At 41.2% G+C, this 24,907-nt stretch overlaps 1 protein-coding gene across 2 annotated transcripts in view; it reads left to right on the top strand.

Annotated features, from left to right (window-relative positions):
- SHISAL2A (shisa like 2A) overlaps positions 1–22,899 on the top strand; it is a 32,043-nt gene extending 9,144 nt beyond the window's left edge. Inside the window, exons 2-5 of one of the 2 annotated variants that reach the window (XR_012475207.1) lie at positions 7,654–7,793; positions 11,491–11,679; positions 11,823–12,057; positions 21,722–22,899. Coding sequence is in view for 1 of the 2 variants with exons in the window: in XM_074220326.1 (XP_074076427.1) it covers positions 7,654–7,793; positions 11,491–11,678 (328 nt within the window). In the remaining variant the exon portion in view is untranslated. Of the gene's footprint in view, positions 1–7,653; positions 7,794–11,490; positions 11,782–11,822; positions 12,058–21,721 lie in introns of those variants that run through there. The other variant, XM_074220326.1, reaches the window with a different exon arrangement.
- Positions 22,900–24,907: the final 2,008 nt, after the last annotated feature.

Genomic DNA, 24,907 nt, shown 5'->3' with positions numbered 1-24,907 from the left:
TGTAAGACTAAAAATTGTTCAGAAGGTGCCATCTTGCTTTGATGGAAGGGATTTGCCCATGTGAAATCTAGTGAAATCCCAGATCCTTCCCTATTCTCTAATTCCTAGTTTTACTATGTGCTTTCCCTACCACATCCAGATGAAAGAGGATTTAAGGACCAGGACTCTGATTGGCTTATACTGCTTCACTCCCAGGGTGCCCTCTCTTGTTTTGTGACCTGGCATCAAGAGATTCTGGTTCAGAGGTGGCGCAGTGGAAACGAGCACCAGCCCTTGGAGTCAGGAGTACCTGAGTTCAAATCTGGCCTCAGACACTTAATAATTATCTAGCTGTGTGGTCTTGGGCAAGCCACTTAACCCTATTTGCCTTGCAAAAACCTAAAAAAAAACAAACAAAGAGATTCTGGTTCAGATCAGAGGTCGAAGACCAAAGATGATTAATAGAGGTGCCATAGTACATTCATCTTCATGAGATCAAATCTGGCTTCAGACACTAGCTGTGTGACCCTAGGCAAGTCACTTCACCCTCCTTGCCTCAGTTTCCTCATTTGCAAAATGAGCTAAAGAAGGATATGTCAAACCACTACAGTGTCATTGTCAAGAAAATCCTAAATGGGGTCTTGGAAAGTCAGACATGACTAAATAACAGTAAACAACACTAGCCTGGGCTAAGGGCACACACTGGGCTAAACCTTCTGTTCTCCAGAAGCCAATGTTGGCCAGCCTTTCTGGAAACTAACCCTCTAAGCCCATTCAGCTGCCTATCACACACACACACACACACACACACACACACACACACAAAACTTACAAGTCTGTGATGCTTCTCATTATCCCCAGAGGCTAGTTTCCACCAAGATCTCTCTAATATCAATATAGGAAATTCATCTCAATGCCCTTCAGAGAGGGAAAAGGGAATAGTCATTTACATAGTAAGTATTATGTGCCAGATACTGGGACTTTAAGGACTTTGCCAATTTGATCCTTAAATTACTTGGCTGGAGATCACAATCTCATTTGACCCCTTAAAGAGACTCAAGGTAGGTTGGCAGAGTGGAAGCTTTGGCCCATTATTGCCTCCCAGGCTCGACTCTTTGTTTCTCACCAGGGCTATTCTCCCCTCACAGTAGATTGTGCAAAGATTATTATTTCCAATTACTGCTGAGGAAACTGAGACTTAGGGAGAAGTGATTGGGAAACTGGCTCCTGGGTATGGTGAGAAGAGAATTGGTCTAGATATCGAATTTGGGAGGAGGTGGAAGAATGTGGAGCCACATTCATGTGAATGAGGCAGAATCTAGTCAGAAACAGAATTATTCTCCTGAATTTAGGTTTATGCCCTTTCTACCAAACCAGTCTTCTCCAAAGACTTAGGGTCTATTTTACCTAAAGGTGAAAAGATCTGAATATCTGAGCAAGTTCAGACCTTAGATTCCTAAACTTTCTGGCCAGGGGGATGTAGCAGACAAACAAGAACCCAAAAGGAGCAATGGGGCATCCACTAGGACTGATGTCATAACACTGAGGCCCAGGTGCTCACGTTTGTCTTTGTTCTCTGGAACTGAGATCTCGGGAGACGGTCCAAGGGCCCAGAATACAAGGCTTCCCCAGAAACACAAATAGCACAGGAGAACATGAACATAAAAACACAGCAAAAGTTACTCAGGAATGTCAGGCCCCTGGTGTCACACCTGGAACCCCACAAATCCCCCACCCCAACTATCTCTCACTTTTTCTAGGATAATCAGTTCTGCAACCAGAGTATAATCTAACTTATTATGAATCCTGACCCACAGGTTCTTGCTCACTCTTTCAGACAGTCAAAGTATAGGACTCTCATTCTGGCTGCTGGTAGATTCTGCTGTCTTTCTGTCCCTACAGCTCCACTATCCTGCCTCCCTTATTATAATCTAGCTTCAATTTCTCCTTCCCTTTGACCATATTATAAAGTACCCCTTCTACCTTCCCTTATAACCAATTCAATTAATTTCTCCTTCTCTTTGACCTTATTATAAAACACCTCTCCCAATTTCCCTTATTACCAATTTAATCAATTTCTCCTTCCCTTTGACCTTTTTATAAAATACCCCTCCCACCTTCCCTTATTACCAATTTAATCAATCAATAAACATTCTTAAATGTTTGCCAGGCACTGGCAAAAGAAATCTCTGCCCTCAGGGAGCTTACAATCCAAATCTTTCAGCAGTTATAATAGACAAATCAGTGTAACTAAGTTCAGTGATGTGTGAAAGTGTCATTAGCTTCTCTTTCTACCCAAAACTGTATAATTAACAGCATTAAATAGAAACCCAAGACTTTTCCCCCCTCTTGCTCAGCTCACTCATACAGGTCCCTCCCTATCTTCTATTTAAATACAGATACCTCTAGAAGTCAAAATACTTTGGAAGAGATTAGCTGAGAAACTGGAAAGCTTTCTAAGAATATCACCCAGGAAGGGTGGGAGGTAGATGGAAGACAGACTTTAGACTGTCTGCTACTTCCTTTGAGGTGCTTCAGCAATTAAATGGACTCTTTGTTTCCTCTCAAGGAGATGTTCTTTCAGCCAAGAACATGTGCTACTGTTTGGAACATACTGTCCAAGTCCTGCTTTGAACTTGACTTTGAAGCTTATTCTAAGTCATCAGATAGGAGGTTTCTCTCAGGTCCAGCCACCTTTCTTTGAATTTCCTGAATCTGCCTCTGTTAGAACCTGCCTCATAGACCTGGAAACAATCTCAAGGAGCCTTCTGATCCCTCTTCCTACCATTGAGCAAGGACCCCAACCAACTGCTTAGCTTACATGCAGCCCAGAGAAGAGGTTGTGACTCCTTTTAACACCAAATCCTATGGTATGGTGGATAAAGTGTTGGAAATAAGAGTCTGGAGGACCTGAATTCAACTTTTGCCTCCAATATTTACTAGCTTCGCAAGACCCCCCCCCCCCCGGGCCCCAGTTTCCCCCTCTGTAAAATGAGGATGATAATAATAATACCTAGATCACAAAGTTGTAGTGAAGCTCAAATGAGATAAAATAATTTCAAAAACTTTGCAAAGCTCAAGCACTAGAGAAACGCTGCCTGTCATTACTATTATAACATCATTGGTAGCCGTCATTTCAGTCATGTATGGCTCTGTGATCTCTTTGGGGGTTTTCTTGGCAGCCATACTGGAGTAGTTTGCCATTTCCTCCTCCAATTTATTTTACAGATGAGAAAACGGGATTAAGTGACTTGACCAGGGTCACATAGCTAAGAAGTGTCAGAGGTTGGATTTGAACTCAGATCTTCCTGATTCCAGGCATCAACTAGCTGCCTTATTTTTAAAGAATCCTAGAGAAAATGACCTTATATCCAATCTGGCTAGTTTGTGCCAATTTTTTCCAAAGTGAAAGTTTTCCTTATTTCTAGCTAAAATCTCCCTTGCTTTAGTTAGAACATACTTGTAGCCTTTTGGATGAAGGTATGTCCTAACCTCGACCAGTTGCCAATTTAAGTTAAGAGGGAGTGGCATGAGGACACTCTTTGAACCAATCACTTCTTTTCTGTACACCTCAGTTTCTCCATATATCAAATGACAGGGTTGGAATCAATGGCTTCTAAAGTCTTAAATATTCTGTGATTTTCCCAAGTCAAAGTTCATACAACAATCATGGTCACAGCCAGAGCGTAGTCCATTAGGCTGAGTTTCTTGGCTCGCACTCACTCATTCAACATGCATTTATGTAATAATATACTTCCTGTCCTCCAAGATCTTATATCCAATTCAGAGAGTCAACATGTACCCTGAAAAACAGCTACAAATTCAGTCCAAATCAATCCAAGGTAGTGTTGGCAGAGAAAGCAGGAACAGCAGGGGCAGGTGGGGCCGCTCAAGAAAGATTTCTTGGAAAAGGCTCATGTTCTTTGTACTAAGATATTTTCTTTTCTAAGACTAACAAGGAACAAAAGACAATCATAGGTCATCATCAAGGATTCTAATTCCACCTCCAGGATTAAGATGTGGGGCCTGACCACCTTGGGCCCCAGGAGAGAGGCCTGGGCTAGAACTATGATGGAGATCTCTTTCCCTTTGGGTCATCCCTAGCCACCCCCAATCAAAGGTTTCTGCTCATTTGCTCAGTTTCCAACATCCCCCTGCCCTTCCCCTCCAACTCTGGCTGTACTCTACCTTTCCAGTTTTCCATCCAATCACCACCCTCCAGGAACCATAGGATCATAAAGGTTCCAAGCTGGAAGGGACCTTAGAAGCCACATATTCTAAGACCCTCATATTATAGAAAGAAAATTAAGGTCCTGGGTCCAAAAAAAAATAAAAATAAAAATAGAAGAACTGAGATTTAAACCCAGATCTTCTGAATGGAAATCAATCCAATGATCAAAAGTGCTCATCTTGCACCTACTGGGAGCCAGATGCTAGAAACACAAAGATATGCTTGAAACAGTTCCTTCAACTCCATAAACACTTATTAAGTACCTACTATGTGTCAGGATACAGACAGAAAAGTGAAAGACACCTTGCCTTCAAGGAGCTTGCAATCTAACTGGGAAAGACAGTACACAAGAGGGAGCTATAGAGAGGAATGCCAGGGAATGGTAGCATGGGAACATCTTGTTCTGTGGACTTGACATCAAGCTGAATTGCAGATAGAGAGTGTATTGAGCTGGAAGTCTAATTATAGATTAATTATAGATCTAATACATCTAAATATAGGAACGCTTTGGAAAGAGTTTAATCATTGAGACATGCACACCCATATGTATATTCAAAATGGATATGAGGCAACTTGGGAAAAAGCATTAGCAGTTGGGAAGATCAAGGAGGGTTTTCTCCACTGGTATATTGGTATATTGGGACAGGTTTAACAACCAGCTTGGCAGGAGCGGCTAGGTGGCACAGTGAATAGAGCACCGGCCCTGGAGTCAGGAGTACCTGGGTTCAAATCCGACCTCAGACACTTAATAATTATGTAGCTGTGTGGCCTTGGGCAAGCCACTTAACCCCATTGCCTTGAAAAATCTAAAAAAAAAAAATAACCAGCTTGGGAGGGTGAGGAAGGAGAATGTATGGACCACATACTTTTAAGCTTTATTTTCATTATTCACATTTATCCCATCACTTTCTTTAAGTCTAGACAATCAATAAAACAGTAAATCAAACCCTGATTTTTCATTTTTTCCATTTCTAAGGTGGAAATACTTGCAGTGAAAATTTAACAACCAGCTCTTGGAAGTACAACTCTGGCCTTAACCCCTGGTGTGGGTTGAATGAGTCTTTTTTTTTTTTAGGTTTTTGCAAGGCAAATGGGGTCAATCGGCTTGCCCAAGGCTACACAGCTAGGTAATTATTAAGTGTCTGAGGCCGGATTTGAACCCAGGTATTCCTGACTCCAGGGCCGGTGTTCTATCCACTACACTACCTAGCTGCCCCAGGTTGAATGAGTCCTGAAAGAAATTAGGAATTCTGAGGTGATGAGAAAGTGAATGCCAAGATGGAAAGAGCCAATGTAAAAACACAGATGGGAGAAACAACAAGGAGCCATGTTTGAGTGGATCATAGAGAGCCTGGAGAGCAATGAGTCATAAGACCAGAAAGATGGATAGAGCTTTAAGCAGTCAACAGAGGAGCTGCTCCATAATCCCGGACTCTCTTCTACACGCCGCTGAAGAGCTGAAATCCATTATAGCACTTTAGGAAGAAATCATTTGGTTCTGTTATTTCCCTTGCCCTTCCCCACAAGCCTCTGAAGTGGATAATGGAGTATGATCATCTTTACTTGAGAAATGATGAAACTAATACTCAGAGGGTTTTTGCCCAAGGTCATAAACAAAATGGGCAGAACTGGAGGAGTAGCCCAGGCTTCTCGCAAGCCCAGGTGGCACTATCCCAAACTTTTCCCTTGAATTTCATTCAATCAGTACAAATTAGGGACTTTCCTGGTGTGGGACACCAAGCTAGGTGATGGCTGGATGAAAGATTGAGCACTCAGTACCTCCAGATGTAGGGAGTTTTGCTATTATTTGGTTAATGTACTTTTCAGAAGTGGGAAACTGAATTGTCCTCAACTCCAAGTCTCTTGTGTGGATGGGGAGGGGAGGGTGGCATGGTGGTTGCTTTAGATGAGCACATTGACCCTCGTTGCTAGGAAATATGGCAGTGAGGTGGATAGAACACTGGCCTTGGAGTCAGGCCAGAAGTTTGAATCCAATCTCAGACTCTTGACTCTTAGCAGCTATATGACCTTGGACAAATCACTTAACCCTGATTGCCTCACATCCAGAGTCATCTCCAGTCATCCTGATTCTTATCTGGCCACTGCACCCAGATAGCTCTGGAGGAGAAAGTGAGGCTAGTGACTGAGCACAGCCCTCCCTCACTCAAATCAATTCATGGGCTTGTCACATCATCTCCCTAATGTCATAGTCTTCTTTGAGAACAAAGGACAAAAACATTAGCAAATATGGCCCTGATTGTTGGGCTGGAAGAGAAAAAATAAATGGGGGTATTGCTTCAATTGTCTTTTTTGTGGTGTTGGTTCTGTTCTGGGAAAAATGAAATAACTCACTTTGCTTTGATATATGCCCAGGAGAGCATGCCCAGGAACTCCTCAAGGGCAGGAACAGGGGCTGTCTTTAGCTTCTTTTTGTATCCCTAGAAATTGGCACATAGTAAATGTTTTTTTGATTGAGTGATGTGGCATTAGCATAGTGAATAGAGCAGGTTGCTTTTATCTCTATTTCATAAATGGGAAAACTGAAATACAAAGAAGTTTGCCTGTTGTCATACTCTAAGGAACAAGGGTTTCACTGGTGGGAGAGTTTCCTCCATGGTCCCTGGAGGGTTCAAGAACAACTTTCATAAATCACTGTGGCTGAAAAGATTCACCCATGATGCCTCTTTGCCAGAGATCAGAAACTCAGCTCTGTAGCCAGGCTTGCATTTGAACCCTTGTCAGTGTGTTAGAGTTAATAGAGTTTGAATTCTATTGTCAGAGTCTTTGGGGACCTAGGATCCCTGCCATGAACCAACGGGCTTGAAGGAGGCTTCCCAAGGAAGCTGCTCATGTTTACTTAACCAGGGATGTATGCACAGCTCCCCTTTCTCTATAGCCCTTGAAGACTTCCCTCAGAACTCTGCAAGGATGCAGTCAAACTGAATTTTGGGAGCTCTGGATGCAAACTTCCCATGTGTTCATATTTAAGAGAATACAGATTGTTTAACAGATGAGGCAATTGCAGGCCAGAAACAGCTTGATAGAGTAAAAGTAAGCAATTGAACCTGGCTCCTGACTCCCTTCTCTCTATAGAAAATGCATCAGACCCAGTTCTAAACAGTGAGTCATTTTTCTAACCCAGGGCAGCTTAATAAACTGAGGCCCAGAGGATGGAAGTAATTGCTCAGGGACAATCAGTTAGTCAATAAACAATTATTAAGCTGGCAGGGAGGTGGGGGGGGGTGCCTCTTAAGTCTTGAAGGGCATCCTGGGGCTGAGATGAGGAAGAAAGCATTCCAGGTATAGGGGAGTTAGGAGATGAATCATTGTGTGTAAGGACTAGCCAGGAGATGCACCAGTGTGAGGACAGGGCTTTAGTCTCCCTGCTCTGCCTCCCATGGGGGCGGTCACCTTTCACTCAGTCCCCTGTGATCTTTCTCCAGCATCGGTGCCCTGGTAGGCCTGTCCGTAGCGGCTGTGGTTCTCCTGGCTTTCGTCATCACTGTCTGCGTGCTTTGTTACCTCTTCATCAACTCCAAGCCCCCTGCCAAGCTGGACACAGGCTTAAGCTTACAGGCAGCAGGTAAGAGGCTCCCGGACACCACTGCCAACCCTGTCCGGGGCACTAGGAAGGAAAATGTCCCCCCATCAGCACAGGCAGTGGAGGATAGGAGAAGGAAGGAAGTCCTTAAACTGGGAGTGGGAAAGAAGTCTTCTGGCTTCTAGGAAGCATGTTCTTAAGGAACATACTAGGAACTCTTCCAATTCTGAGAAAGGATTCACCAGACTAACTGCCAAAGGTCACAAAAATCATTGAACTCTGATCAGAACCAGCTGAGGAGGAACCTAAAGCTCAAGGTGGTTTGTGGAATTTCAGATTTAGAAGTGGGGGGGTGCAGCTAGGTGGCACAGTGGATAGAGCACCGGCCCTGGAGTCAGGAGTCCCTGAGTTCAAATCCGGCCTCAGACACTTAATAATTACCTAGCTGTGTGGCCTTGGGCAAACCACTTAACCCCATTGCCTTGCAAAAACCTAAAAAAAAAAAAAGTGGAAGGGACCTTGGAATCATCTATTCCAACCTCATCATCTTATAGATGAGCCCCAGAAAGATGAAGTGAGTGATCTGTCCAGAGCCTGTAAATAGTTAAGGTGGAATCCACACAGAATCACAGCAGCCAGCCCCCTTCTAACCCTACATAAAGCATCTCCAGCACGGGATTCCCTGCCAAGTGGTCTTCAGCCTCTGCAGGAAGACTCTCAATGAAGGGAGAACCTACTTCCCACCTTCTTTCAAGTCTGGGGCAACTCCCACCTATGAGGAGTTTGACTGGACTTCCCACCCAACTGGCCTTTCATGGTTTCTCCTCATTGCTCCTACTTCTGTCCAATCTGGGGTCAAGCAGATGAAGGCTGATCCCATCCTTTCCCCAGATTACAGTCTTTCACCTACTTAATCCTCTTTTTCAGGTGAAATATTCTTGGTTCTCCTCCCTTCTCTGATGGTGATCACAAGTCCTTTCACACCCTCATTGCCCTCCTCTGAATCAAGTCCAGATTGTCAGTGACCTTCCTAAAATAGGGTGTCCAGACATGAACACAATAGGAGTGGCCAGAGCAGGGCAGAGGACAGAGGGACTGCCACATTCCTGTTGCTGGATGCTGGATCTCTCTTAATGAAATCAAATATCTCAGCTACTCTTTTAGCTACCAAGATCATTGACACCTGTTGAGTTTGTAATCCATGAAAACTCCCAGATCTTTTTCACATCTTATGTACTTATATCATTGATTTTTTCTGGGTTTGGGGTTTTTTGGGGCAAGACAATGGGGTTAAGTGACTTGCCCAAGGTCACACAGCTAATATAATTGATTTTTTTAATCCAAGTGTACTATTTGAGAGGTGACTAGGCACAGTGAATAGTGCCAGATCTGGAATTAGGAATAATTCTCTTCCTGAGTTCAAATCCAGCACTTACTTTGATTCTGGGAAAGTCATTTAACTTTGCCTCAGTTTCTTCAACTATAAAATGAACTGGAGAAGAAAATGGCAAACCACTAAAGTAGTTTTGCCCAGAAAATTTCAAAAGGAGTGAAAGAGTCAGACACGATTGAAAAAGAGTCAACAACAACATACAGTTTAAAGCCATCTTTTTAGTCATCTCTAAATTTCATCTAATTTATTTGGCCACAATTCCATATCTTTGGGGATCATAATTCTGTCATCAATGTGCAAACTTTCCTTCCTACTTCTGAAAATTTAGTAAGCAAGCCATCTCTGCCTTCATCCACATTTTTGGTAAAAAGTGATGATGAAAACAGGACTTGGGACAAGTCCCTGGGTATGTTTGAGAAGCAAAGGGCCCACAGTTTTCAAATGAAGAAATTAAAGCTATGTATAGCCATGTGAAAAATGCTCCAAGTCATTATTGATTAGAGAAATGCAAATTAAAACAACTATGAGGGGGCAGCTAGGTGGCCCAGTGGATAGAGCACTGGCCCTGGAGCCAGGAGGACCTGAATTCAAATCCAGCTTCAGACACTTAATAATTGCCTAGCTGGATGATCTTGGGCAAGTCACTTAACCCCATTGGCTTAAATAAAATAAAATTTTATTAAAAGAAAAAAAAAACTCTGAGGTACCACCTCACACCTATCAGATTAGCTTAGATGACAAAAAGGGAAAATGATCAATGTTGGAGAGGACATGGGAAGATTGGAACACTAATGCACTGTTGGTAGAGTTGTGAACTAATCTAACCACTCTAAAGAGCAATCTGAAACTATTCCCCAAAGTAATAAAACTGATCATGCCTTTTGACCCAGAAATTCAATATTAGGCCTATGTCCAAAAGAAATTATAAAAATTGGGGAAAGTCTTTCATGTTCAAAAATATTTATAGCAGTTCTTTTTGTAATGGTAAGGAACTGGAAATTGAGGGAATACCCACCAATTGGGGAATGATTGAACAAATTATGGAATATAAATGTTATGGAGAATAATTGTTCTGTAAGAACCTTGAACAGTTGGATTTTAGAACTGATGCTGAGCAAAGGGAATAGAACCAAGTGATCATTGAACACATTAACAACAACATGGTGAGTGGATCAGCCTTGATGGCTGCAGCTCCTCTCAGCAGTTCAGAGAGCTAGGGCAACTCTAGGAAACCCATAGGGACAATGCCATCCCCATCCAGAGGGGAAAAAACAAAACAAAACAAAAATCCCACAGAATTTGAATGTGCACTTATGAAAAATTTCTCTTATGTTTTTCCTTCCTATCCCATGGTTTTCTTTCTTTTCCTTTAGTCCTAATTCCTCATACACAAAATGACTAATATGTAAATATGTTCAACACAAAAGGATATGTACAACTTTTACCAGACTGTTTGCCACCACAGGGAGGGGGAGGGAAAGAAGGGTGGTAGAAAAATGTGTAACTCATAAATATGCAAGTGGATGAATGTTGAAAAATGTCTATAACATGTATTTGGAAAAATAATATAACATATAAAAAAGGAAATGAAAAGGCCCTGAACAGGAGGCTGCCATATGCCCCTGCCTCTCTTTCCCCAAACTACCCTATATTTACTATGCATCTATTTTCCATGTCCATTCCCAAAGAGCCAAAGCCCATATATGTCCATCTCCATGAGAAGCAGTTCTGTCTAGCAGATCAATCCTGTTCCATGTAAATATATTATCTCCCCCTATCGAATATAAACTCCTTATAGACTGGAATTGTTTCATTTGGGGATTTTTAGCCCCAGAGCCTGGCATCCTACCTCATCACACTGTAGGTACCCGTTAGTTGATTGAAAAACTGATCATAATCAGCCTTTCTCCTGAGCTTCAAGATGCTTCAAGTGCAGAGACAAAGGTGGAAGAAGAAGAAAACAACCCATTATCTCAGTCTGGGAGAGAATTATCTGGTGGCAAGCTATGCAGAGTAAAAATTATCATTTTTGGAGTCAAAGGGGAGCTGAAAGGTAGAGCATCTTGTAGTGGGTAAAGAATACTGGTTTTGAAGTCCAGAAAACTCAGGTTTGAATCCCATTGCTCTACTCCAATTCAGATGTGGAAGTGCCAACTCTAGCTGTGCCTATTGGGCAGGTAGTGCCTGGGTGGAAGATGTGGAAACCAGTGGATGGTAGAGACCAAGGGCAGCCCTCGGATTCCCTGGTGGACAAGTTCTGAACACTCCACTCCTGTCCTGAGATGCCAGGAATGGAGTCTTGCCACAACTGTATAACCTTGGTATGTGGTTTGCTTTGTTTTTCAGATCCGGACCCCCCCTCTTTGGAAGAGTCCAGCCGGAGTGGGGTGGGAGCTGGGGGACCCAACAGCCTCCGAAGGCATTTCTTGAATCCCCGACTCGACTGTGACCCACAGGCCTCAGACCCTGACCGGCTGTTTCAGAGATGTTTCATTGCTACGGTGACCACTACAGATATCCAAGGCCTCCCGTGAGGTCTGCTCACCCCACCACCTCTCCTACAATAGCCTCTTTACTGCCAACCTTGTCCAAAACCATGGTTTCTGTTGTCTAGGTATACCCACCCTACTTGTTGCCACTGTGGTTCCAATAAACTTTCCTATTTGTCTCTCTTATAGGTGTTGTCTCCTGTGGCTGCCCCAACTGGGAAACTATCTTGTCTGATCCCAAGACAAGATTGTTCTTCCCCATATCACAGAACCACTGAGTATTAGAGTTGGAAGAGGTCTCATTTAGTCTTAATCCATACCTCAAAAGGAACTTCTCCTATAATCCACCCAGCAAGAAATTGTGTCCATCTACTCCCAGCTCATCATCATCATCATCATCATCATCATCAACAATATCATTACAGTATGTTATCATTTACAAAACCCTTTACTTTCATTTCAACCTGACAACAATCTTCTGAGATGGGTACTACAGAACATATTATCTCCATTTCACAGATGCAGAGACTAAGGATCAGGGCAGTTGATTTGACCAAGGGCACACAATTAGTTTTGGAGACAGGATCTATACCCAGGTCTTCCTGACAGATAATACAACATTCCAGTCACCAGCCATACTGCCCAGAGACCTATACACCAGGAATCAGCCCCAGGAGGTTCACAGAATCACAAACCTTTAGAACCCTGGATTATTAGAAAAGAGTTTTAGTTCAACAAAGAACAGCTATGAAGTATCCAAAGCATGAGAAGAAGAAACCAAGGTACAGAGTTGACTTGACCAAATTACACAGGTGAAACCTAGACTAATCCATATGTCTCTGCTACTCATGCCTTCCCCTTGGACGTTGCCTTCACCGATTCTAAGATGCCTGTGCCCAGGTAAGGTGTGCATTCTCCCAAAGTAGATAACAGGAAGCAATAAGTAGGTATGTGTAGAGTTTAGTCTACCCTTCCCCAAAAGGACACTATGAACCTGAACTTCTACCTTGAGAAGAAAAAGAGAACGGTCATAGCTAGGTTTCTCTCCTTCCTTTCCCTATCTTCAAGAGGGATATGAGACTCCAGTCCCTCCATTGCTCCCTCCACTGCAGCATACCTTCCAGTCCTCTCATTGATCTGATTGCCTTCCTCTGGATCCCCTACAGGTTTTCAACCTCCTTCCTTAATCTGTGTGTCCAGAACAGAAATTTAGCAGACCAGGCTTGGTCTGCCCAAAGCAGGACCATCATTCTGGAAGCCATTCTTCTCTTGATGTAGCTAAGGTCAACATTAGCTTTTGAGGAGGCCCATGTCATAGAGCAGGCTTACAATCCACAAAAACACACAAAGACTTCGTGTGTCTTTGAAAAAGTCACACCTGTCCAGACAATCCTTGGGACATAGGTTTTGGGGAACCAAACATAAGTATTTACAAGGATTCAATTTCACTTTGTTCTAGCCTTTAGCTGTCTTTTGATCCTCATTCATTCTGGAGTGCTCTCCATCACAAATTGTTCCTCTCACACAGAAACCTTGCAAGGTGGGAAGTTCAGCTGTTCCCATCAGACAGATGGAGACAGTGATGGAACATTGATTATGGAGTCAGAGTCCCAGAGCCCCCAACTGCCCATCTTGGCAGCTTCATTGTTCCCACCATTGGTTGAGATGAAAATCACCAATTCTGTTCCTTCCCTACCCCCCTTCTGTACCCTCTAAATACCTGCTATCAACAATGAACTAACACAAGGTAAAGATTCCAGGGTCTTAAAATTCCTCGCCATAGTTGCACCCTTAAACTTCCTGACATTTCCTTTTACCCTAGAGCTGAACGCTCTTTTATATATCATCTCCCCAATTAGTGTGAGCTCCTTTAGAGCAGGAACTGCCTCATTTTTTCTATTTGCTTCCCTCAGTGTTTGGCACATAGTCCTTTTTCTCATTCATTCTTGCTATGTGATCTTGGATTCTGAGTAACCACTGCTAAGAAGGACATAGCTTGTATTTGAACCCAGGACTTCTATTTAATGTTCTTCCCTCTATATAGAGGGAAAGTCATAGAATTAGGGAGGCCTGCATTCAGAGCTGTCCTGAAAGACTTACTAGATGGATAAGTCACTTTGCCTCCATCTGCCTTAATTTCCTTATCTGTCAAATGGGGATAATGATAATAATAGCAACTATATCCCAGAATAATGAGGATCAAATGAGTTAATATTTTTTTTAAAGAAAGATATTATTTGGGGCAGCTAGGTGGCGTAGTGGATAGAGCACCCGCCCTGGAGTCAGGAGGACCTGGGTTCAAATCCAATCTCAGACACTTAATAATGACCTAGCCGTGTGGCCTTGGGCAAGCCACTTAACCCTGTTTGCCTTGCAAAAACCTAAAAAAAAAAAAAAGATATTATTAATTTTGAGTTTTACAATTTTTCCCCTATTCTTGCTTCCCTACCCCCACCACAGAAGGCAGTCTGTTAGTCTTTACATTGGTTCTGTGTTATACATTGATCTAAGTCAAATGTGATGAGAGAGAAATCATATCCTTAAGGAAGAAAAATAAAGTATAAGAGATAGCAAAATAACATAATAAGATAACACTTTTTTTTTCTAATTTGACGGTAATGGCCTTTGGTCTTTGTTCAAAGTCCATAATTCTTTCTCTTGGATATAGAGGGTATTCTGCATTGCAGAGAACCCCAAATTGTCCCTGGTATGAGATAATATTTTTAAAGCACTCTGCAAACCTTAAATCATGATAGAGCATACTATTACTATTGTTATTAATTAGACCAGGTTTCTCCTTGGTCATGGACTTTTTCTCTTTTACATCACTTGAGGATACCAATAGGACACCTTTGTTCCCTAAGGAAGAGGACAAAAATAGGAAGCAGCTGTCCTCCCCTATCTTCTCCTCATCCCCAGGTTTAATCCCAGTGAGGCCTCAGCTGGAAAATTCATTCTCCAAGTCAATTCCATTCAATCCATGACCTCAGAATAAAATATCCTGCCTTCCTAGTGCCCTCTAGGGTGCCAAGGGTGAGCTGAAGCTGATTGGCCGCAGAGGGAGTCCCCTCCACTCACCAGGGCTCAGAGACAACCCTGACTGGTCTTTATTTCTGGCCACATTTCATCAAACCTCAGCAATCTCATGAATGTCCCAACTGAGTTCAAGACCCCCTGGCTGGAGACTTCCCCAAGGCCCCTGGCAGTGAATCATGAAATCTTAGAACTGTGCCTTCTCAGAATTTACTCAATAGGATCTCACTGAATTTCAGAAGTCTAGCATCTTAAAGGTCAAAGGGGCATTAGGGATTATCTAGTCCACTTTGCTTTACAAATGGGAACTTCAGGGAAAAGGCAATAGATTGGGGTCTGAAGTCCTGGGTTCAAATCTGATATTTATTATCTGTGTGTCCTTGGACAAGTCTAGGATTACAGATTTAGAAATGTAAATGACCTTAGAGATCATCAAATTCAAGCAGCCCGTTTTACCAATAAAGAAACTGAGGCAGAGGGAAGGGGACAAATTTGCTCAAGTTCCATAGGTAGGAAGTGACAGTGCCAGCATTTGAATCCAGGGTCTCCAAAACTGGGGCAACTAATGGTACAGTGGATAGAGCACCAACCCTGGAGTCTGGAGGAGCTGAGTTCAAATGTGACCTCAGACATTTAATACTTTCTTAGCAGTGACTTGGCCAAGTCACTTAACCCCATTACCTTGCAAAAAAAAAAGTTTCCTCTGAAGACAAACCATCCCAGTGTTTTACAGCACTGATGAATCACTGACTTTTCTTCAGTGTGAGTGAATATCTGCCTCCCTATAACTTTCCCCATTAGCCTGAGAACCCCATCTCTGGCCATTTACTACTTGTGTAACCTTAGACAAGTCCTAGGGTTCTCTTGAGTCTCAGCTTCCTTATTTGTAAAACAAGGGGTGTCCAACTCACAGTCTTTGCCCCTATGATCCTAGCTTGACCCACTGGGGGCTAAATAGAGTATCAAAGTCTTACAAAAACTGAAAGATAGCAGTCAAGTTCCCCTTAGAATGAGCTGGGATCATGCCAGCACCTCTGGCCATCAACCCTTTCAGTCTCTGTCAGAGAGAACAGGTCCTAGTCCTCCTAGGAGAACACTGTGCCTCCTCTCTCCCCAAGCTCCACAACTGATTGATTCTGTGATTAGAGCAGAATGTTGAAATTGTTGTGGTTGTTATCATTGTTACTATTGTTCAGTCATTTCAGCTGCATCCTACTCTTTGTGACAATATTTAGGATTATCTTGGCAAAATGATTTGTCATTGTCTTCTCCAGTTCATTGTACAGATGAGAAAAATGAGGCAAACAGAGTTAAATGAGTTGGCCAGGTCACACAACTAGTCAATGTCTGAGGCTGGATTTGAACTGAGGTCCTCCTGACTCTAGGCCAGGCCATCTATCCACTGTACCACCTAGCTACCCAAGAATGCTGATGCATCCAAAAGTAGATGGGGAGAGCAAGCAACTGTCAATTCCTCAACCGTAGTGCTTTTTCTTCAGGACCAAACCTGATCATTTTAATTACCCAGGATTTAACTTCAAAGGATCATAGAATCACAGAATTTAAGAGGTGGTGGGGACAGCCATGACCAGCTGGCAGAGTAGGACAGGAATCGTATTTAAATATAAATTGGGAAATTCATAACAAAAGTTATAATAGAACATAGATAATGTTTACATGTCAATATGCAGCCCATAGGGTGACTCCCTACCCCTTCTCAGGAAGGTCCCCTTGGTTCACTGCTAGTCTCCAAGGTTAGTACCCTTACAGAACCTCGAGGCATCACGTTCCCTAAGCCACCTTCCCCAGGGTCTAGAGTGTTCATGGTGCGTCTCTTTTGGCTTCTGACACAGCCACTGCTGCTCTGGTGCACACTGCTCCCAGAACCTCAAGATCTTCTAATCTTTTGAAGCTTACAAAGTTGTAACCTTGTGCCTAAGATGAAGAATTAGCAAACACGATAGAGAGAGGAGAGACCATGTGCTCACAAGCCCATATCTTCACCTGCCTTCACCTTCCAGACAGGAGGGAGAACAGAGGTGGAACTTCTCCTTTTCTCAGTATACCTTCTTAAACCTTCATTATGGCTTTCTGCTCTCAGATGGAGGATTTGTCTCTTCCTGGTCCAGTCTTTCTGACAACAAGGTCAATGTGATAGGTAATTAGGGGAGAAAAGAAAGAGAGGAACCCTCTCCTTCCCCCAAAAGTGATTTCCTTTCAAGAATCTAAAATCCTCAGTTCTTGAATTTAGAGTCCTCCACCAATGATACTCACTTGCTAAACTAACTGCCCATTTTTCATACTCAATCCAAGAGATAGAACTTGGTTTTCTCAACCAATAATAACATGTTACCTTTGTGGATCATCTACCTTTCAGTCACTGGCGCCAAGTCCAATGGCCCTTTCTTAATGACTAAGGGCTTATCCATATAGTGTGATATAGGAAAGTTATAGGAAAATCCCTAATAACTATATTACAGGTCACTCAATTCAGTTTAAGTTCCTTCTCTCTGTAACTAAATTAATTGGGATGGACGTTATAAACCACACCTCATTCTAAGTTCTCATGTGCTTCTTAACTCAGAGATTCTATGTTCCAAAACTCCATCTTCCAACGTAATTTATAGTTATAATATTCTGTGTTTAAGGCCTTCTAGCTTGAACATTCTCTGCTCTGATATTTCCTGTTCTGAGGTCCCTCCCTACTTTGACATTCCAAGTTCTAAGTTTCTTCTCAACTCTATCACTCTACATTCTTATTTCCCTTAAAGCTCTCTCTATGAATACAATTTTGTTAACCCAGATTTGTGATTTCATTAGGTGTAGGGAGCTCACAGTGTGGAAACTCCCTCTCCCAATGCAGAGGAATAACTAATCCGTAGCTTGTAATCTTATAAAGCTGTCTGAGGGCCTGAGAAATTAGGTGACTTCTGGGATCATTCCCCCCAACTCTCACTGATACTGGCAGATTGAGAAGGGTTGAACCTTCTCCCTTTAAAATTCTGAGAGGGGCAGCTAGGTGGTGCAGTGATTAGGGCATTGATCTTGGAGTCAGTAGAACCTGAGTTCAAATCCAGCTTCAGACACTTAATAATTGCCTAGCTGTGTGACACCTTGGGCAAGTCCCTTAAGTCCATTGCCATAAATAAAATTTAAAAAATAATAATTCTACCTGGGTCCATGGCAGAGCGAGTGGTTTCCAGACCTCTTGGCCCAGGGATCACCAGGGACAGCTGGAAGGGGTGGTGAGAGAACTCTGCTGCACCAGAGTGGAGCTCAAGCCTCAGAGCAGTCTTGTGGTGAGAAACTGCAGCAAGAATCAGCAGTCACCCAGCATATCCAGAGCTCTCGGCCCATAGACAGTAAGGGGTTAGGAGAGACTGCAGAGGTCTCTCTGCTCTCCCTAGGGCAGGACTCAGCTGTTTGCCCACACTCAGGTCTAAGTCACAGTCTGAGCCCCCATACTACCATAGCCAAGCAGAAACCCTCCTCAACAGCTCCAGGGCAGAGGGGAGGGCCTGTGGTCATTCACATACCAGAGCACAGGCAAGAGAGCAGTCAGAGTCTCTCATAAAACCTTAGAGGAATTAAGGTCCCAGTGGATTATCTCCCAAACCCTCCAAAGCCTTGGAAGTGTGGAAAATCAGTCATAGGCTGAGGAAATGAGCAAATATCAGAAAAAAGAATTTTACCATAGAAAATTACTTTTGGGGAAAATTATACCAAAATACATACTTAGAATATTTCAAAGTTGAACCTTCTGAATCTAAAACCTGTAAGAAATAGAAAATGGTCTCAGGCTATGGATGAGCTCAAAAAAGACTTTGAATAGCAATTAAGGGAGGTAGAGGAAAAATTGGGAGGAGAAATGAGAGTGATGCAGATAAATCATGAAAACCAAGTCAACAGCTTGGTGAAAGAAATACAAACAAATATTGAATAAAGTAATAAGTTAAAAACCAGTTTAGGCCAAATGGTAAAAGCACTCCAAAAAAGGCAAATGAGGAGAAGAATGACTTAAAAAGCAAAACTGACCAACTGGAAAAGGAGATTAAAAAAAAAGCTCTCTGAAGAAAATAACTCCTTCAATTGCAGAATAGAACTAAAGGAAGCCTATGACTTTATGAGAAATCAGGAAGAACTAAAACTGTACCCCCCCAAAAAAAAATTAGAAGAAAATGTGAACTACCTCATTGGAAAAATAACTGATCTCAAAACAGATCCAGGAGAAATAGTTTAAAAATTATTGAGCTACCTAAAAGTCACAACCAGGAAAAGAGCCTAAACTTCAATTTTTCAAGAAATAATATAGCAAAATTGCTCTGAGATCCTAGAAGCAGAGGGTAAAATAGAAATTGAGGGAATTCACCAGTCACCTCCCTAAAGAGAGCCCAAAAGAAAAACTTCCAGGAATATTATAGCCAAACTCCAGAACTCCCAAGTCAAAGAGAAAAATACTAAAAGCTACCAGAAACAAACAATTCAACTACCATAGCTCTATAGTCAGGATTACACAGGATCTGGCAGCATCTACATTAAGGGCTCATAGAATTTGGAATACGATATTCTAGAAGGCAAAAGAGCTTGGTTTATAATGAAGAATCAATCAACTATCCAGCAAAAACTGAGCATCCTCTTTCAGAGGAAAATATGGACTTTCATTGAAACAGGGGACTTTCAAACTTTTCTATTGAAACAACCAGAGCTGAACAGAAAGTTTGATCTCCAGGTACAGGACTCTGGTGAACCATAGAGGGGAATGATGAGAAGAACTATGAAAAACTTAATGATGTTGAACTGTTTGTATTCCTGCATGCGAAGAAAATATTGATAACTCACATGAACTTTCTCATTTATAAGAGCAGTTAGAAGGAGCATATATAGACAGGGCACAGGAAAGAGATGAGTATAATGGTATAATAAAGTAAAAAAGATGGAGTCAATAGGTGATAAAGAAAAGTACTTAGAAAAAGGGAAAGGAGAGGAAGAAGGGGGCTAAGATATTTCAAATAAGTGTCAAGAAATAGCTTTTACAATGGAGTGGAATGGGAGAGGAGGAGGAGGAATGAGTGAGCTTTCTCATCAGAAATGGCTCAGAGAGGAAATGATATACACACTTAACAGGGTATAGAATTCTATCTTACCCTAGAGAAAAATAAGAAAGGGAGGGGATAAGGAGGAATGGGGTGAGGAAAGGGAGGAGTAGGTGACAGGAGAGAGGGTAGATCATGGGAGAGGGTACTCAGACACAACACGCTTCTGAACAGGGACAGGATGAAAAGAGAGAGAAAATGGAATAAATGAGAGCGGAGAGGAATAGAGGAATAGAATGGAGGGAAATACAGCTAGTAATAGCAACTGTGGGAAAAATATTGAAGCAACTTCTCTGGTGGACTAGGATAAAGAAGGCATCTCATCCCAGAGACAGAACTATTGGAATTTGAACATAGACTGAAGTACATTTTTCTCTCTCTCACTGTTCTTGAAGTTTCTCATCTTTCTGGGTGGCAAGGGGAGTTTATGTTTACTCTCACAACAAGATTATTGTAATAATATAAAATAAATAAGTCAAAAAAAGAAAATATTAAAAATAAATTTAAATCCTGGATTGAAAAAAAAAATCTCCTGGGAGACTGCTACTGTGGGTGAAACAATGGATGGAACACCAAACCTGGAATTAGGAAGACTCATCTTTGTGGGTTCAAATTTGACCTCAGACACTTACTGGCTGTGTGATCCTGGACAAATCACTTCACCCTGTTTACTTGAGTTTCCTCATCTGTGGAATGAGTTGGACAAGGAAATGGCAAATCACTCCTGTATCTCTGCCAAGAAAATAGCAAGTGGGGTCATGGAGAGTCAGACACAAAGCCAATGACAAAGGCAGAACCACAAGGATTTATTAAGACTTTTGTCAGGGCTAAGTGCTGGGGATAAAAGCCAGAAGAAAGATAGTCTTTGTGATGGATCTCCTGAATTTACAGTTTTCTTGAAGGTGCATGGAGAAAGTGATAGAGATTCTCCGCCTCTTTCCAAGTAGTCACCTCTCAGGGGCTTAGGTTAGGATGTCTCTTCTCTGATGTTATTCAATATGGTCTCTGTTAAATAACAGTAGCTACCATCTAGGTCTATTTAGCTCTATAAGGTATGTCATTTTTGACCTAGGGATATTTACTATAAATATACAGGAAGAACAGAAGAATAAACTTTAAGTTTCTCCTTATATTACTTCTAGTCTCTGGGGAAAATAGGCTCTGAATTATTGGTAACATTGATCCTACAACCTTCAAGTCCAAATGTAGTTTCACTTGGGGGTCTGTCCCTAACTTAGCTCACAAAGGAGAGCTCAAAGGCTCCAAAAGACACTACTTGATCCTCAAGGCATCAGTACTAGACTGACTTTAAATCCCTTCACTCTCAGACCCTGCTTCCAATCTCCTTCACCCAAAATAAAAGAATAATCAAAAGGAAGTTAAAGAATGTCTGTTCATACTTAATGTCCACATAGGGAATCCATCAGCTAATGCCACGAAAAACAGAGCCCAGAAATGTCAGGTGATGTTCCTATAGTCATAGAGATAATTAAGTGGCAAAGTCAAACTTCAAACATGTCTTCTGATGCCATATTCCGATTCTTTCTTTTATATATAAGACATTACGAAAAAGAAATAAAAGCTAAATCAGGAATAAAATCACAGGCAAAGCTATAAATTCCTAATTACTTATTGGTTTTCAAGGAAAAACTGGATGGAAACTCTAGCAAAGGAATAATAACTAGGAATTCATGGGATAGAGCAAGGACTTGGAATTAGGAAAACCTGAGTTTAAATGTGACCTCAGATCCTAGTCACCTGACTTCTCTCAGACTTTATTCCTTCATCTGTCAAATGTAAATAATTAATGAGGATAAAATTGGATCATATTTGTAAATAGCTTGCAAATCTTAAAGCACTATTTCAATGCTGGACTTTATTATTTTTTTCTTCTGTTCCCATTCTACCTTTTTCCCTTCAGTATACTTACCAGATTTTTTTTTTATCTCATTGTTGTCATAGGTTTTTGACACCTCTCCTCTCAGACTGCAAACCATGGAGCCCTGAGATTGCAGAAAAATTCTAATTGCTAATGATTCATAGGAAGAAAGAAACACACAGAGAGAGAAAGAGTCAGAGAGAGAGATGGATCTCACCCAAGATGACTTTCAAACAAGAGGTGACATAAAAGAAATTATCAACATTAATCATTATTTAAAAATAAAAGGGTTCTTCATGAGGCAAGTATGAGAGGTGACAGCCAGTCATGCAAACTGGACCAATAAGGATAGGGAGCCCCCTGAAGAGGAACTATACAATAAATATCCATTAATAAGAAACTGATGACAAAAGCCTCCTATGAATTCTGTGACACCTTTAAAGCAAATTTATATTTTATTTTCTATTTTATTCATCACAAAGGTATCTATGAAGCATGTCCAGAAACAGAACTCATTGTCTTTCCCCCTCTACCAAACTTCCCAATCCCATGGTGAGCACTACCCTCATTCTGGTCACATAAATTCACAATCTCAATGTCAACCTTGATGCTTCTTTCTCCTTCAACCTATATATTCAATCAATTGCCAAGTTTTATTACTTAAATTATTAAATTTCATCTGCATAGTTAACTTTCTTTTTTTCTCATTTTCAATTCCAAATTCTCTCTATATATTTTTCATTCAACCATGTGATGGCCAAAATACGCTTTTACAAACATCCTTAAATTCAAATCAGTATTGCCTTAATGGCCATCTCCCCTAGCTTGTTATGTCAAACGATTGCTGACTAAGGCACTTTTGAGGCCTTTTATTTATGCCAGTGAAACACTTGTATATAATTTTAATCAGTGTCAATGTCATCTCTACTATCTTCAACCCATTTTTCACTATCAAGGCCTTATTTCAATAGGTCAGGATTGAGTTGTTTCAATTGCACGTCATATGTTTTCCTCATTTTTCTTCCTTCAAGCTTTATACAAGTTCTTATCTATAAGATGTCAGCGATCTGACTAAATTCAGGACAGCTCAGGCGAAACTCTCAAATCAATAATAAATCTTCTGTCTTTTTTAAATTGTTATTCAGTGCTTATCATGTCCAGAGTCTGCCGATTCTTTTATCAAAGAAAATGCTCATGTTATAGTGGTCTGAGGTTTCCATGTACTCTAAAAGTCATTGGGAGGAGGGATGGTTGTCCATCAACTGGGGAATAGTTATTCAAATCATGGTATAGGAATGTAATGCAATATGATGAGGTTGTAAGAAAAGATAAAAATGGTTTCATAGAAGCCTTAAAAGTCTTGTATGAATGTAAAGACTAAAAGAATGCCTTCTGTGGGGAGTAGGGGGAGGAAAGCAAGAATAGGGGGAAAATTGTAAAACTCAAAATAAATTAAATCTTTCTAAAAACAAAGTCTTGGGGTGGCTAGGTGGCTCTGGATAGAGCAGACCCTGGAGTCAGGAGTACCTGAATTCAAATCCAGCCTCAGACACTTGTCTGTATAAATGGAGACAGAGGGAAATGAGCAGGTTCAGGAGACCAATTTATACAAGACTGTAAAGATAAACAATTTTTTTTTTTTGCTTTTTAGGGCAATAGAGTTAAGTAGCTTGCCTGAGGTCACACAGCTAGGTAATTATTAAATGTCTAAGGTCAAATTTGAACTCACTTCCTCCTGACTCCATGGTCAGTGCTCTATCCACTGCACCACCTAGCTGCCCCAAAGATAAACAATTTTAAAAGACTTGAGAACTATGATGAATGCAAATAACCAATCACAGTTCCAGAAGATTCATGATAAACATGCTACTCATCTCTTAACAGAGAAGTGATGTACTCAGAGATTAGATAGATAGATAGATAGATAGATAGATGGATGGATGGATGGATTGACTGATAGATGGCATGGCCAATGAGAGAGTTTGTTTGGCTTAACTATATGTTACAAGGGTTTTGTTTTTCTTTCTTTTTCCATGAGAGCAGGGATAGATGGAGGAAAAAGAAGAGATTTCTGTTAAACAAAATAAATTAGATTAGATTAAAAAAAATTGGTCTCTCTTTTGTCATGATATCCAGAATTTTTGCTATCCTCACCTATTCCCATTTGTGCATTGAAGAAACCAAATTTTAAAATGTATGTTGATTTAATTTGGATAGTCTTTATCAAATTCTCCATAGCCTTTCTCTGCTTTTTTGTCCTCTGCAACATATGTTGACCCATAAGCCTAACATATATTCAGCAAGATATTTGTTCAAATTCTTTTTTTATTGTTTTTTGAATTTTACAATTTTTCCCCCAATTGCACTTCCTTCCCCCCCACCCCCCACCCCCATAGATGGTGGCAGTCTGATAGGCATTACATTGTTTCCAATACTATACATTGTTCAAAATTGAATGGGTTGAAGGGGTGGCTAGGTGGCATAGTGGATAAAGCACTGGCCTTGGAGTCAGGAGTACCTGGGTTCGAAGGCGGTCTCAGACACTTAATAATGACCTAGCTGTGTGGCCTTGGGCAAGCCACTTGACCCCATTGCCTTGCAAAAACCTAAAAAAAAAAAAAAGTAAAATTGAATGGGTTGAGAGAGAGAGAGATCATATCCTTAAGGAAAAAAAAATATGGGATCACAAAATTGCATAAGATAACTTTTAAAAATTTAAATTAAAGGCGATAGACTTTGTTCTTTATTAAAACTCCACAATTCTTTCTTTGGATATAGATGACATTCTCCAATGCAGATATCCTAAAATTGTGCCTAATTATTGCACTGATGAAATGAGCAAGTCTATCAAGGTTGATCAACAACCCCATGTTGCTGTTAGGGTGTACAATTTCTACTGGTTCTGCTCATCTCAGTTCATGCAAATCCTTCCAGGCTTCTCTGAATTCCCATGCCTCCTGGTTTCTAATAGAACAATAGTGTTCCATAACATACATATACCACAATTTATTCAGCCATTCCTCAATTGATGGACATTCACTCAATTTCTAATTTTTTGCTACCACAAACAGGGCTGCTATGAATATTTTTGTACAAGTGATGTTTTTACCCTTTTTCATGATCTTATCAGTAGTGGTATTGCTGGATCAAAGGGAATGCACATTTTTGTTTCCCTTTGGGCATAATTCCAAATTGCTCTCCAGAAAGGTTGGATGAGTTCACAGCTCTACCAACAGTGCATTGGTGTCCCAGATTTCCCACATCCTTCC

The sequence above is a fragment of the Macrotis lagotis genome, chromosome 2 (assembly GCF_037893015.1).
Source record: "Macrotis lagotis isolate mMagLag1 chromosome 2, bilby.v1.9.chrom.fasta, whole genome shotgun sequence".
Taxonomy (NCBI): domain Eukaryota; kingdom Metazoa; phylum Chordata; class Mammalia; order Peramelemorphia; family Peramelidae; genus Macrotis; species Macrotis lagotis.
This window is presented reverse-complemented; position numbering and strand designations above follow the sequence as displayed.